General features: G+C 35.7%; 2 protein-coding genes and 1 pseudogene across 5 annotated transcripts; 1 reads left to right on the top strand and 2 right to left on the bottom strand.

Annotated features, from left to right (window-relative positions):
- Positions 1–2311: 2311 nt before the first annotated feature.
- Positions 2312–10017, top strand: LOC125188589 (endonuclease III homolog 1, chloroplastic-like). Of its 4 annotated transcripts, none has more exons than XM_089057996.1 (10): positions 2312–2486; positions 2572–2678; positions 2869–2932; positions 3388–3512; positions 3740–3806; positions 3921–4012; positions 4178–4315; positions 4391–4495; positions 4574–4657; positions 9731–10017. In XM_089057996.1, the coding sequence occupies exons 1-10, from the start codon at positions 2336–2338 to the stop codon at positions 9869–9871; spliced, it is 1074 nt and encodes a 357-aa protein (XP_088914122.1). In that variant the 5' UTR covers positions 2312–2335; the 3' UTR covers positions 9872–10017. The 4 variants fall into 4 exon arrangements, with proteins under 4 accessions (XP_088914122.1, XP_088914124.1, XP_088914123.1 ...); XM_089057998.1 differs by lacking the exon at positions 9731–10017 and adding an exon at positions 5034–5351; XM_089057997.1 differs by lacking the exon at positions 9731–10017 and adding an exon at positions 5023–5351.
- LOC148926980 (receptor-like protein EIX2) lies at positions 6054–8466 on the bottom strand (annotated as a pseudogene).
- A 154-nt stretch (positions 10018–10171) lies between the features above and the next one.
- Positions 10172–13678, bottom strand: LOC125188587 (receptor-like protein EIX2). Its single transcript, XM_089058113.1, has 2 exons — positions 10790–13678; positions 10172–10424 (listed from the first exon to the last, which is right to left on the bottom strand). Exon 1 carries the CDS (start codon positions 13612–13614, stop codon positions 10798–10800), a length of 2817 nt encoding a protein of 938 aa, XP_088914239.1. The 5' UTR covers positions 13615–13678; the 3' UTR covers positions 10172–10424; positions 10790–10797.
- Between the last annotated feature and the right edge of the window lie 1325 nt (positions 13679–15003).

Here is a 15003-nt window from a genome sequence, read left to right as displayed (position 1 = left end):
ACGATTTAAGTTGTTCAATATTTTGAAGATTAGTATAGAGATAATTTATGGGATCACATGGTGTTAGAATCGCAGCTCTAATTCGACGCAAACAAAGAACAAGAATTAAAGCACTCAAGAGAATTACGTGGTTCGGCTAGATCAGCCTACGTCCACGGATATGAACAATGGAGTTTTATCGAACAAGATGAAGGGAAGGTGAATCACTCTACAAGATGATGCGCTCTCAACAATCACTCTAGCAAGAGCTATCCTATCAATCTTGAATGTGTGTGTTTTGAATTGTGTTTTCAACAAGAGATCAACTAACTATATAAGTGAGCTGGCAACCGATTCTTCACGCTCTCTCGGTTACTCCAAAAAGTTAGTTATAACTAACTTTTCCCAACGGCTACTTCTGGAACATTCCCAGCTCAAAGCTGCTGCCTTCCCGAGCCTAACTCAACTCCTAACTCGATCAGGGATGGATCTACATTAGCATTACAAGGGGTAAATGCCGCACCTCAAAAGAAATTACATATGCTATTTTGATCATTAATTTCCAAATTTTTTGAGGTATCCTTTATATATGCCCCTTTTTACATGCTTAAAATATCTTTATATATATTTTTGCCCACCAATATTGAATTTCTGGCTCCGTCCCTGAGCTAGATGGTCCTTTCTCTTGTTTGCATGGACACAATCCACATATGGGATTTTAATTTTCATCAGTTTAGCAAAACAAATAAGAATATCAAAATGAATTGTTTCAAACTTTGATACGAGTGCATTTTTCAGAGTGGGACGAGGGAGATGGTTCAAAGAATATTGGGATATATGGTAAGTGGGATATTCTTGTTATGACATAGAGCTTGTTTTCGATGGATTGAGTCAGTAAATTATAAGTGGAATCTTCTAGTGTGGATGCACACTAACAACATTTTACAAGTTCATTGCAGTAGAACTAACTTAGAAGGCGTTTAGTGAAATTCAACACGTTGATCTTGATCTCGAAATTCACTCACCCATTGTGAATAATACTAACTCTTTACAATTGTAGATACAAAAACTTCAAATCCACTTGTATATAAAAAAACTACAAATCCACTTGGGTAGCATTGTAAAATATAGTACTCCCTCCGTTCAATAGTAGTTGAGGCGTTTCTTTTTGCTACGGAGATTAAGAAAAATTGTGTTAGGTGAGTTAAATAAATGGAGAATAAAGTGAAAAATGGAAAAGGTAAAGAGATGAAGAGAGAAAAAAGTAAGAGAGAATAAAGTAGGCATGAAGAAATGTGTTGATTTTTACTAGAAAGAGAAATAACTCTATTATTATGGAACGAAGGGATTACTAGGTATACATCCATTATCTAGGACCATGTATATGTATATAATGTAATTGTACCCTTTTGATTATAGGAGTTTATAATTCTAAAATTTATTCTACATCCTTCCATGTTATTTCCCATATGACAAATTATGGAGTATTAATTTGATTGAGACAGAAGACTAGTCTTATTTAAACGTAGGCTAGCTATAAAAAATTTGGCCCACAAGCTTTGTGGTCTGACTCAATGGGCTAATTTGGCATCAATTGCTTAATCCGGCTTGGCCCAAATATGTTTACTGTATTTTAAATTTTTATTACCTCAAACTCTATACCACTAGTTTTTTTCATCATCTAAAAAAACTTTACTAGTTTCATGATATTATTATTAACTACATCCATAAATTCAAGCCGACCTAGCATCATTAAATCTGGAAACGAAAATTCGATTATATAGTTTGGTCTTGACTTGAAAAAAACACAAAGCAAACTAATTAAAATGTTAAAAATAATAATAAAATCGAAAATATTCGGTAACCAAACCGAATTAATCAAAGTAATAATTTCTTATGATCATTAATTTTTGTACTACTAGTAAATAAAAAAATCTCTATCCTAAACAGCATGAAATAAAATTCTTCAGCTTTTCTTCCCTAACACAATTAATTCATAATAAAAAATTAAAATATAACATAAAATAAAATAATTTTCTTCTCCCACTCGTTAGTTATTCCGCCCAATATATTGATATTGCTAGTTATAAAGTAATAAAACTACAGTACTCCATTCGTTCCATGTCATTCGCACTTTTTTAATTCAGTTTGTCATAATCTATTTATACAATTTCTAGTTTAAACAAGAATTAGAATATTTAAATAATATATTATAATTAATTAAATATTATTTTATTAAATAATTTATACAGTAGTATTTAAAATACTTACATTAAAAGTCAATCAAATTTACTCTACTAGTACTATTTAAAAAGAAAAGTGCAAAATAACCCACGTATTCTAAATCAATAAATCAATGTCGTTTCCACTTCTCAAGAACTTCTCTGTAATCGCGAATTTAGTTTCACCAAAATCCTTTCCATCTTCTTCTACCCGCCAAATGCACGCAACTAGATTATCGACGGCAAAAAGGGGGACAAACCCGTCAGCTGAATCGAATAACCCAGGTCAGAAATGGTTTTGATTATTTCGAAAGGGATTAAAAAAAAGTTTCAATCTTTGATGACAAATTTAATGTTTTTGAACTCGTAGATGATGATCCAGCAAAGCAAGTTCGCGTCTTTGTAAGGAAAAAGAGAGCTGCGAAAACCGTCCAAGCTATAGTTGAAGCAACTAAGCCAGAAATTCTTGATGAAAAGGTAATTTGAGAAAATATGCAACTTTTCTTTTTTGGTAATAAATGCCTTTTACATTTATTGCTTTTTATGATGTTTAGTTGATTGTGAAATTGTCTAATTTTGAATACTACAAGTCACATTTTGTTTGAAGTAATCTGCTTTGTAGCTTTCCTCTCAATTGGATGTGCATTAAGTGTTTGATGAATTGCAGCCTTGCAGCTTACCAGAAATTGAAGACTTTGCATATGGGAAACAAAGCAGTTTTTCTCGTTCGAGTATGTTTCTTAGTTTCTTATATCCTTTCAATCCCCTGAAGGAATGGTATGTTTTGATGTGTATTGTGATCCTTTGTTGTTTCTTAAGAAGTGATTAACCTGCATTCAGTAGTGTCTTCGTTGAGATATGCTACCGGCAATCGCCTTTATGAATATAGAATGAAAGTTTACTCGTCTGTAGACTCGTATGTGTAACTAATGGGCCCTTTGTTGTTGATTTTTGAAAAAAACACAAACAAAGGGTTGTTGATGTTCGATTTTGAGGTTTAAAAGGTTAAAGTTCGATCATTTAAGCTATTGATTGTTGAGGTAAATTTTTTAATGATCAAGAATACATAAGAATCTGATGGTTGATATGGTAACGTTTAAGCCATCAGGCGATCCATTATATTTAGTTGGAGTCGCAGTATAATTTGGCCAAACTTGATGCAGTTCGAAATTTATGTTTGTTTTAGATGACGTACAGCCTCCTGCCAATTGGGGAAAGGTCATTGAAGGAATTCGCAAAATGAGGTCTTCTGAAGATGCACCTGTGGACTCGATGGGGTGTGAGAAAGCCGGTGTTTCACTTCCTCCCAAGGTGGTGTTTACGTGGTTGTTTTATGTTGCATCATCGCTTGATTAGTTACGCATACATTTCGGAACCTGTGGTGTCATTTGTGTTTATTATATAGAGCATTGAATGGTAATGAGCTCCTCTAGAGGGGTGTTTGTGTTACTAGAACTACAAATATATGTTGTGAATTAGGCTAATCTTTTTTCTATCTTTGCTGCTTATGGTTTCAACCGGTCCCCTCTTCTTCTCAGGAAAGAAGATTTGCAGTTCTCATTTCTTCTCTATTGTCGAGCCAAACGAAAGATCAAGTTACTCACGGCAAGTTCTATAATCTATTCATGTTTTGCAGCACGAAACACTATAGATGATATGGTTTAGAAATCCTCTGTTTTGATTGTAATTTTTATAATATGATTGAGCTGTGTCTTACAGGAGCTATTCAACGGCTTCTTCAAAACGATTTGCTTTCAGCCGAAGCCATCGACAAAGCTGATGAAGGTGTCATCAAGGAACTAATTCACCCCGTACGACCCTTTCATTTTCTTAGATTTTGGGATAGTAATTTATTCAAGCGATATGAGATCCGTATTTGAACTTTAGCTTATAAGCTTTTTCGACTTATTAGCCAAAGAGGTATTCTACCTTATATGCTCGATGCTATCTGCTTGTCTGACATTGTCCATTGGCAGGTCGGTTTCTATTCGAGAAAAGCATGCAACATGAAAAAAGTCGCAAAAATCTGCCTCGACAAGTACGATGGAGATATCCCCAGTACATTAGAGGAGTTGCTTGAGCTTCCCGGGATTGGCCCTAAAATGGCTCATCTGGTGTGAGAAAAGATATACTCTGCACAAATTACTCATCTTAACGTTCTTTACAAAACTGCGGTTATGTTTTGCTAGGTCATGAATGTCGGGTGGAACAATGTTCAAGGAATATGCGTAGACACTCACGTGCACCGTATTTGCAATCGCCTTGGATGGGTTTCACGCCCGGGCACTAAGCAGGTATTCATTCATTCATGCCGGAAATTGTCCTTCTGTCGTGTTTCTTGAGTTTCACCCTTGTTTTTTTTTTTTCGTTAGAGAACTTCAACGCCCGAGCAGACCAGAGAATCTTTGCAGCTATGGCTACCCAAGGAAGAATGGGTTCCCATCAATCCTCTTCTGGTATGTGTTTACTAGCTACTGCGTTTCTCTGATCATCCACTTGCTGCATGATGCCATCGTTTCACAATTGAACAAGAAAACTATATCATATAAAATCATGTAAAGATTTTTTGCTCGAACCATGCCCCCTCCAAGGTTACCCGAACCCCAACCTACTGGCTTGGGAGAGGAATCTTCTTACTAATTAAGCTTCACGCTATGTTGTCTAGATCCTCATTAAATTGAATGCCTTCACTTTAGGGTTCATTGTTCAAAACAATGCGAATTTTATCCTAAACTCATTCCGAACAACCTTCGTTTTTTCATTAGTAAAGTATATAGTGTTATTATATGAGCATGTATTCGGTATTGTTGAAAATAGGTAGGTTTTGGGCAGACTGTGTGCACTCCTCTTAGACCGCGTTGTGGGATATGCAAGATTAGTGATTATTGCCCGTCGGCCTTCAAAGAGACACCTAGCCCGTCGTCCACACCGACGAAAAAACGAGCATTGATAGAGTAGTTGCACTAAGGATTTATGTCACTCAATTGTTTTGTTGGGCCTTCTTGTAAATTTTGTGAATGAGAAGGCAATGCAGAGTTAAAACCCTAGTAAATAGCCTTAACCTTTTGATTGTCTATTTGTAAGGCTTCCATCACTTTCCTAACTGTGTTTGAATAGTTAAATTAGGAATTTCTTGTATTTTGGAATTGCTGACTTGTGTAAGTTTTATTTCAACACCATCAATACTTTTTAAATGGAGCTTTTTTCATATTACATCATCACTAATCAAAATACACGACCAACATAACATTAATAAACGGTAGGATATTAAAACACATACATCATGGACTATAATTGAGGTCCCAAAACTATTCATAAGCAATAGTTGTTCCTTTCTTCTTGTACAATCTACCAGCTTGTCCATCTCTATTCACAGAGAAAAAGAAATAAAGAAAAAAAAATTATGCATTCAATTGCAAAATCATAATAATCAAGCAGTGGTTTACTACAATTTCATTACCTACAAGTTTATTTTAAGCAAATGAAAATGGAAAAGTTGAAGTAGAGTGTTGTATAATTACCTGCTGTTTCAGCCTCTTCTCAATTTGGACACAAATAGAGCAATCCTCACATAGAACCAATCTCCAACATCATCAAACAAGTTGAAGAATGCAATTCTCCATGATTTCTTCGGTATGAAAGTACCAACGACTCCCCAAAATCCAAATATAAAACCAAAGCCCATTGATATGCCAACTTCTTGCAAAAAAGAGAGGCTGCTACCTTTCTCATCCGTGTTTCCCCCTTGATTAGTGGTGGGTGGCTTCAAGACATCTTTGGTGCACAACGCGAGAGGGGGCCCACAATGTCCATCATTCTCAGCATATGCAGATGCATTAAAGCTCTGAAGTTGAGTACTTGTTGGAATTTCTCCAGACAAAGTGTTGCTCGACAAATCAAGTACAGACAAGTACTGTAACCGTGCCAAGCTTGTGGGCACCTTCCCGAACAATTGATTATTCGATAGATCAAGACATTCTAACATTTCCATCTCGCCAATATCTGGAATTATATTGCCTGTGAAACTATTTGATGAGAGATTCAAGGAAATTAATCCCTTAAGACTAGAAAGTGATCGAGGAATGTTTCCAGACAATCTATTGCTTGAAAAATCAATGAGTTTGAGAAGTACGAGATTTTTCTTGTATTCCGATTCTTGACCCTTCCATTGAATTGACGAAAACTCGTAGTGCGTTACAATAATAATCACATTGCCATTGTAATAGAAACCGAAATAGTAATTTGGAAAAATTGAATTAGTTGGTATATTCCTTTGGGCCAGTGAAGTAAAATTGTTGAAGCAATCAGGTATATTCCCATCCAAGTTGTTTTTGGACATGTCCAAAATTTGAATACTTGTAAGATTACATATCTCAACAGGAATACTACCATGCAATTTGTTTTTGCCAAGGTTTAGAAATACCATATTATACAATTCACCAAACCAGGTCGGGATATCCCCTGTTAACTCATTTTCTGCAACATCAACTAAGATCAATTCTTTGCAACTTCTCAAAGTGGAAGGAAACTCTCCCGATAGACTATTACCACGCAACTGCAGTGCACCGAGGCCTGATACAGACCCTAAAGAGCGAGGAATTTCACCCCAAAAATGGTTGTTAGCCAAATTGAGAGAATATAAGGTTGGCATTTTCTCCCAACAGTTGGGAATCTCTCCTGCCAACTGATTATTAGAGAGGTCGAGCAAACGAAGCTTACTATGGTGAGTTTTGCAAATAGATGAAATTGAACCGGAGAACATATTTTCACTTAACTGAATAGTTTCACTATTGGCATGAAATGATGGAATCGGACCTGAGATACTATTGTTACTCAGATCTATGTTCCGGATGGAAGTGTTTGAGAGATCCGGTATCGTACAATTAATTCGATTGTCAAAAAGATATAAGGTTTCTAATAAAGGGGATTCACTCCACAACCATGTTGGCACTTCATCTGCTATATTAGCTCCAGAAAGATCAAGAAATACTAAAAATATCTGAGTTTGAATCCATTTTGGGAAAGATGGGCCCACATTGCATCCTGCTAACTGTAGAGCATTCAACTGAAAAGTTGGACTCCAATCAGGACCAAATTGCAATGATAATAAATTCAAGGATAAATCTAGTTTCGTTAACTTGTTGAGCTTCATGAGATGGGATTCTGAGACTATTCCGGTCAACGAATTATTAGAAAGATCTAGAATACGAAGCTCAGAGAGTTGGCCAATACTTAGAGGAATGGAGCCTGTGAAGTTGTTTCCCCCTAAGTACACTTCTGTCAATGCAGAAAATGCTCTCAGGTCTGGCAATGATCCACTGAGTTTATTATGACCTAAGTCCAGAATTTGGAGTGATTCCAATATTCCTTTCTCGGATGTATTTCTAAACAACTCATCGAGATTTCCTCTCAAGTCATTTTCATCAAGTTTTAAGACGCGCAAACGACTCGGACTGAACACAAATTCTGGGATTTGAGTTTGAAGCATGTTATTGGAAAGATCAAGATGCTCAATGAACATAGTTATGTTATATAACCAAAGGAACGAGGAAGAAGTAAGGTGATTATCAGAGAGACTGAGATAGGAAAGAGATGTAGAAGAAGAATTAACAAAAGGTGGCACTAGAGTTGTGCCTCCTATGTTACAAGAGTCCAAGTGCAATTCATGGAGGGAGTGAAGGCTCAGGATATGCTGCAGCCAGTTAGTTTGACTCAAGTCGATTTGACTCAAACTAAGATAAGACAACAAAGAGAGACTTGTAAGCCAATCGAGATTCTCAATCTTCAAAGAGTTTTGTGAGAGATCAAGTGATCTCAAGTGGGTGAGGTTCCCTATCTGAGGAGGAACAATCCCAGAAAAGTTAGAATCTATGAGATACAAGTGTTGTAATTGTGTCATGGAAGCAATGACTTTTGGGATTGGGTTGCCTCCAAAATCCATGAAACAGAGGGCAAGAAAGTTTAAATGATGCAACTCAAGCAAGGAAGAAAGACCAACCTCACCTAGCAATGGTTCGTAATTTATAGGATCAAAAATGAGGAGGGCGATGACATGACCAGTGGTGTTGCTGCACTCAACTGCATTCCATTTGCAGCATTCGTTGCTTCGCCATGACGAGAGATAGCCATAGTCATCGATGAGGCCATTCTTGAAGCTTAGAAGAGCTTCTCTCTCCCTCTCTATACAGGCATCAGCTCCTGAAATAAAGACAAAGAAAAGAGCAACAAAAAGAAATTTGATTGATATCCTTTTATCAGAAATCATGCTGATGTATATATCTTTAATTTGTTTAGTGTGATGATGGGGATTGATGATGAAAAATCTTGGGGTTAAATAGGCCAACACATCTCTGTTGATTCACTATACAAATTCTGAGTTTCACACTAAAAGTATTGACAATTACTATAACCGATGGAATTCTTGCACTTGGAAAACGACAAAATATCAGCTGAAACACATGTATCGTGTATCATATTGCGAATTCCGGCTGTCTCAGTTTCGCACTAATAGTGTCACTAAAAATCCCTAACCAAAAATAGTAACATCATCACTAATCAAAATACATTTTCAACGTTCATAAAGTATTTTCCCACTTCCTCATAAAATATATCCATTTTTATCACACTTTTAATTTTTTTTTTCATTATTTTTACCTCAAAATTCATACTTTCATCTATAAATACTCCCATTTCAAACACAAAAAGTGACACTATACTAAATAACTCTCTCAATCTCAATTTTTAGAATTTTAATTATGTAATTTTTAAATTTTTAGGATTTTAATTATGTAACTTTTAATTTTTTATAATTTGTAATAGTATTCTGTGTATTTTTAATGCATTTTAATACTGTGGAAATGTTTTTATTTAAATTGAATAATAGAATGGTGAGACCCTTGAGCATGTCCTTGCGGAAGAACATGAATGTGGGTGTTGTGCTCTTGTCTAAGAGCAGAGTAAAAAATGAATAAAAGTGAGTTCGGGTTCACATCCGTGCTTTTTGGCAAGAGCACGAATGTGAATGCTCTTAAATCATGGAATTTAATTGAGGCACCAAAAGTCCAAAACTATTTATAAGCAATAGCAGCCTGTCCACCTCTATTCACAAGCAAAGATAGGATATTATCTTGAGAAAATATTTTAAAAAAAAAATTATTCTATTTCTAAAAAACTAATTATACATTAAATTATCAAATCATACTCCTTCCGTTGCATTCAAGATGACCATCTTTCCGCTGCATGATGCCATTGTTTCACAATTAAACAAGAAAACTATATCATAAAAAATCAAGTAAAGATTTTGCGCTAAGCATACCCCGTCCAAGGTAACCCGAACCCCAACCTACTAGTTGGAGGGGAAACTTCTTACTAATTAAGCTGCACTACGTTTTATAGAACCTCATAAATTGAATGCCTTCACTTTAGAATTCATCGTTCGAAACAATGTACAAATTTTATCATATTCGGAACAAACTTCTTTGTTTCATTAGTATATTATCTGAACATGTTTTCGGTATTGTTAAAAATAGGTAGGTTTCGGGCAGACTGTGTGCACTCCTCTTAGACCGCGTTGTGGGATATGCAAGATAAGTGATTATTGCCCGTCGGCCTTCAAAGAGACACCTAGCCCGTTGTCCACACCGACGAAAAAACGAGCATTGATAGAGTAGTTGCACTAAGGATTGAGGTCACTCAATTATTTTGTTGCGCCTTCTTGCAATTGTATGTTGTGAATGAGAAGGTAATGTAGAGTTAAAACCCTAGTAAATAGCCTTATACCTTTTGATTGTCTATTTGTAAGGCTTCCATCAATTTCATATCATGAATGGTTAAATCAGGAATTTTTCATATCTTGGGACTGGCATTGGTGAATTCTGCAAGTTTAATTTCAACACCACTAATACTTCATAAATGAAGCTTATTTCATATTGTTTGTCTTAATATATAGTTCTAAACACAAACTTAGCAAATATCCAATAGAGAAAGAAATTGTTAGAAAGTTGGCATATTTTGATTAGGAGACCAGAAAATACACAGGTGAAGTCAACTATGACTAATCAGAATTGCCTCAGAAGTTATAGGACAATTTAGGAAAGTGACATTCTATAATATAACATCATCTCTGCAATATGAAAATACATGACCAGCATACTGAGAGGTACTTAAACTATTCGTAGCAATACTTATTCCTTCTTCTTGTACCATATACTAGCTTGTCCACCTCTGTCAACAAAGAATAGAAAGATAGAACAATATCTTGAGTTAAATAAAAATAAATTATAGTACTACACTAAAAAGAATTGAAAGATAGAATAATATCTTGAGTTAAATAAAAATAAATTATACTAGTACTACTTCTGATAGAAAGAAATGATACATTCTATTATGAATCATATAAAGCTTGCATGGTTTAATTTAATTTTAGTTGCCCTAAACGTTTTAAACTAAGCACATGTATTTGCAGCTGAAATTATACATATGAGTAAAACATAAAGTATTTATTTATATGTATATGCACTTATGCATGTAGCATACATAGTTAAACAAATGGAAATGGTTAAAAGTGAAGTAAAATTTGGTATAGTTACCTAGCATTTCAGCATCTTCTCATTTTTGACACAAATATAGCGATCCTCACATAGAACCAATCTCCAACATCATCAAAGAAGTTGAAGAATGCAATTCTCCACGATTTCTTCAGTACGAAGGTACCAACCACTCCCCAAAATCCAAATATAAAACCAAAGCCCATTGATATGGCCACTTCTTGCATAAAAGAGTGGCTGCCGCCTTTCTTATTCACGTTTTCCCCCGGATTAGTGGTGGACGGCCTCAAGCTATCGCCGGGGCACAACGCTAGTGGGAGGCCACAGAGTCCCTTGTTCTTGGCGTAAGAAGATGCTTTGAAGCTCTGGAGTTGAGTACTTGGTGGAATTTTTCCGGACAAATTGTTGTTCGACAAATCAAGAACAACCAAGTAGTGTAATTGTGCCAAGCTTGTGGGTATTTTCCCAGACAATTGATTGTTTGATAGATCAAGACTTTCTAACATTCCCATCTCACCAATATTTGGAATTATACTTCCTGTGAAACTATTCGATGATAGGTTCAAGGAAATTAATCCCCTCATACTGGAAAATGATTGAGGAATGCTTCCACTCAATTTATTGCTTGAAAAATCAACGAGTTTGAGAAGCGCTAGATTTTTCCTATTTTCTGATTTCTGGCCCTTCCACTGAATTAACAAAGACTCAAAGTACCTTACGATAACAACATTTGGAAGATCATCATTGTATTTGACACGAGTAAGATAACCTGTACGCATATCAGCCGGCGTATTGATTTCAGCCAATGAAGTAAAATTGCTGAAACAATCTGGAATCTTCCCAAACAAGTTGTTTCTGGACAAGTCCAGAATTTGAATATAAGTAAGATTGCATATCTCAAAAGGAATACGACCATGCAATTTGTTTCTGCCAAGGTTTAGAAATATCATTTCATACATTTCACCAAACCAAGTAGGTATGCCTCCTGTTAACTCATTCTCTGCAACATCAAATAACTGCAAACTATGGCAACTTCTCAAAGTGGAAGGAAACTCTCCGGATAAACTATTACCTCGCAACTTCAGTCCATAGAGGTTGTGTAAAGACCCCAAAGAGTGAGGAATTTCACCCCAAAACCTGTTGTTAGCCAAATGGAGAATATGCAAGTTTGGCATTTTCTCCCAGCAGTTGGGAATCTCTCCAGACAACTCGTTATTGGAGAGGTCAAGGTAACCAAGCTGATCATGGCGAGTTTTGCAAATAGATGAGATTGAACCAGAGAACATATTTCCACTCAGCTGAATCATAATAGTATTGACATAGAGTAATGGAATAGGTCCTGAGATACTATTGTTACTAAGATCTAAAACTGTGATGGAAGTGGATGAGAGGTTGGGAATAGTGCCACTAATTTGATTGCTGGAAAGAAATAGGCACTCTAACAAAGGTGAAATGCTCCACAACCATGTTGGCGCTTCACCTATTATACCAGCATTAGAGAGATCAAGAACTGAGAAATTTCTCTGAGTTTGAATCCATTTTGGGAAAGATGGGCCCACATTGCATCCTGCTAACAATATAAAATCCAACTGAAAAGTTGGAATCCAATTAGGAGCAAAATGCAATATCAATGAATTGAAGGATAAATCTAGTTCCTTCAACTTGCCAACCTTGTCGAAGTGGGATTCTGAGACTACGCCATTCAAAGAATTAGTAGAAAGATCTAGAACCTGAAGTTCAGAGAGTTGGCCTATACTTAGAGGAATGGAGCCTGTGAAGTTGTTTCCACCAAGGTATACTTCCGTCAATGCAGAAAATGCTCTCAGGTCCGGCACAGATCCATGGAGTTCATTTTCAGCCAAGTCCACAATCTGGAGCGATTTCAATATTCCTTTGGCAGGTTTACTTCCGAACAACTCTTCAAGGTTTCCTCTTAAGTTATTTTTATAAAGGACTAAGACGCACAGATGACTTAGATTGAGCAAGGATTTTGGGATTTGACCTTCAAGCGTGTTATTAGAAAGATCAAGATACTCTATAAGCACCAATCTCTCTATGAGTGCGTCAGGAATTGGGCCTCCTAAAGCATTCCCTGAAATGTCTAGATGAACTAGAGCTCTGCTTATGTTAGATAACGATGGGAATGAGGAAGAAGTGAGCTTATTATCTGACAAAGAAACGATAGAAAGTGACGTAGAAGAAGAATTAGTAGATGGTTCCACTAGAGCTGTGCTTATGTTACAAGAGTTCAATTGCAATTCATGGAGGGAGTGAAGGCTCAGGATATGCTGCAGCCAGTTAGTTTGACTCAAGTCGATTTGGCTCAAACTAAGAAAAGACAACAAAGAGAGACTTGAAAGCCAATCGAGATTCTCAATCCTCAAAGTGTTTTCTGAGAGATCAAGTGAGCGTAGGTTGGTAAGGTTCCCTATCTGAGGAGGAACAATCCCACCAATGTTACAACTCCCGAGATACAAGTGTTGTAACTGTTTCATGGAACTAATGAATTTTGGGATTGGATTGCCTCCAAAATCATTGTAACTGAGGTCAAGATAGTTTAAATGATGCAACTCAAGCAAGGAAGAACCAACCTCACCTTGCAATACACCATCATAGTAAGTAGTATTAAGTTGGAGGGCGATGACGTGGTCAGTGGTGTTGCTGCACTCAACACCATACCATTTGCAGCATTCGTTGCTTTCCCACGAGGAGAGAAATCCGTCGTCATTGATGAGGCCATTCTTGAAGCTTAGAAGAGCTTCTCTTTCCCTCTCTATGCATCTCACTTTTGCATCTCCTGCAGAAACAAACACACAAGCTAGAATGAAAAGAAGAAAATTGATTGCTGTTCTTTTATCAGAAATCATTCTCTCTTAATGGAAGTGATGTGTAGTTGTGGGATACTCCATTCTATCAAGTGCAGCGGTTTAAATAGATGAAAATAAAATGATACATTGCCGAAAGTAGAGAAGACTTGCTTTAGAGTGCAAGGAAGTCAATTAAAAAGACAAAATATTAAAGTTTGTAATATGAAGATATAGGTGATGTTCAGAAAGTAGATATAGGTGAAGTGATGCGTGACTAAGTTTGAGCCACTACAAATTCATAAAATAGAGTCATGCATGGTAATTGAACGTAAAAATTGGGTCCGAAATCAATGGCAAAAATGACAAATTACTACTCTACTACTTCTACCACTCCTCCTCCTCCTATAATTCATGTGGAAAAAGATCGACAATTCCATGTGTTTTGCTGTGAAATGTAGTCATATCACAATTATTTACCCTTCATGTGGAAAAAGATCGACATTTCCGTGTGTTTTGCTGTGAAATGTAGTCATATCACAATTAGTTACCCTTGAGATGATACTCCCTCCGTCCCATAACATGAGTCATATTTGGTGCGAGAATCTTTTAGAATAGAACTATTGTACTCTCTCTGTCCCCAAATAGTATAAACATTTGGATCAACACGGGTTTTAATGCACAATTGATAAAGTAAGAGAGAGATAGAAAGAAAAATTATTAAAAGTATTTTAATGGAGAATGAGTCACACCTCATTAGAGATAAATGAATTTCCAAAATTAGAAAGTTCATACTTCTCAGAGACGGATTAAAAAGGAAAGAGTTCATGCTCTTTAGGAATGGATGGAGTAATCATTTTCCCACTAACATCAATCCGCGGTTTTAAATATCATTATTTTCATTCTAGTGGAGTATAACACAGATGAAATTATCATAACTAAATTTTAAATATAATGCATTTAAAATCTCAATATAACTATATTGATATTTTCGTGTACTTGTGTTGAAATACTCATGGCATTAAGTTGATATTAGTAATACTATATTGATTTTAAAAAAATTACTAAAATTATGGTATGATAACAGAATTCCAATCTTACCCTTTTGATATTTTGTCCATTAGTTATTGAAATTTGTGAGGTTTAATTTTAACCCCTCATTTTAAAATTTAAAGGATGTAGATATGGTCTTAATTTCATGATAGATATATGCAATATAAAAGGACTCATAATTGATTAACCTTTTTTGGTTAATTATTTTATCAGATTGTAGAATGTTGATTTCTTAAGTTTGAATTGTACTTACTCTAAAGATCATATGATGGCCCATAAGTAAAGTTGGTGGGTCAAGATATTATAAATTTTTTCTGGGCTAATTTTGACACAATAGTTAGTACTTATTAATTTTGGGCCTTTATATTTTATGAGTATAACTTGGGCCAATATTTTAAG

This window comes from Salvia hispanica, chromosome 5 (assembly GCF_029641045.1).
Source record: "Salvia hispanica isolate PSC_SH4W2 chromosome 5, Shi_PSC_v1, whole genome shotgun sequence".
NCBI classification, from domain to species: Eukaryota; Viridiplantae; Streptophyta; class Magnoliopsida; order Lamiales; family Lamiaceae; genus Salvia; species Salvia hispanica.
Note: the sequence above shows the minus strand (reverse complement) of the source record. Positions and strands in the feature narration are given on the sequence as shown.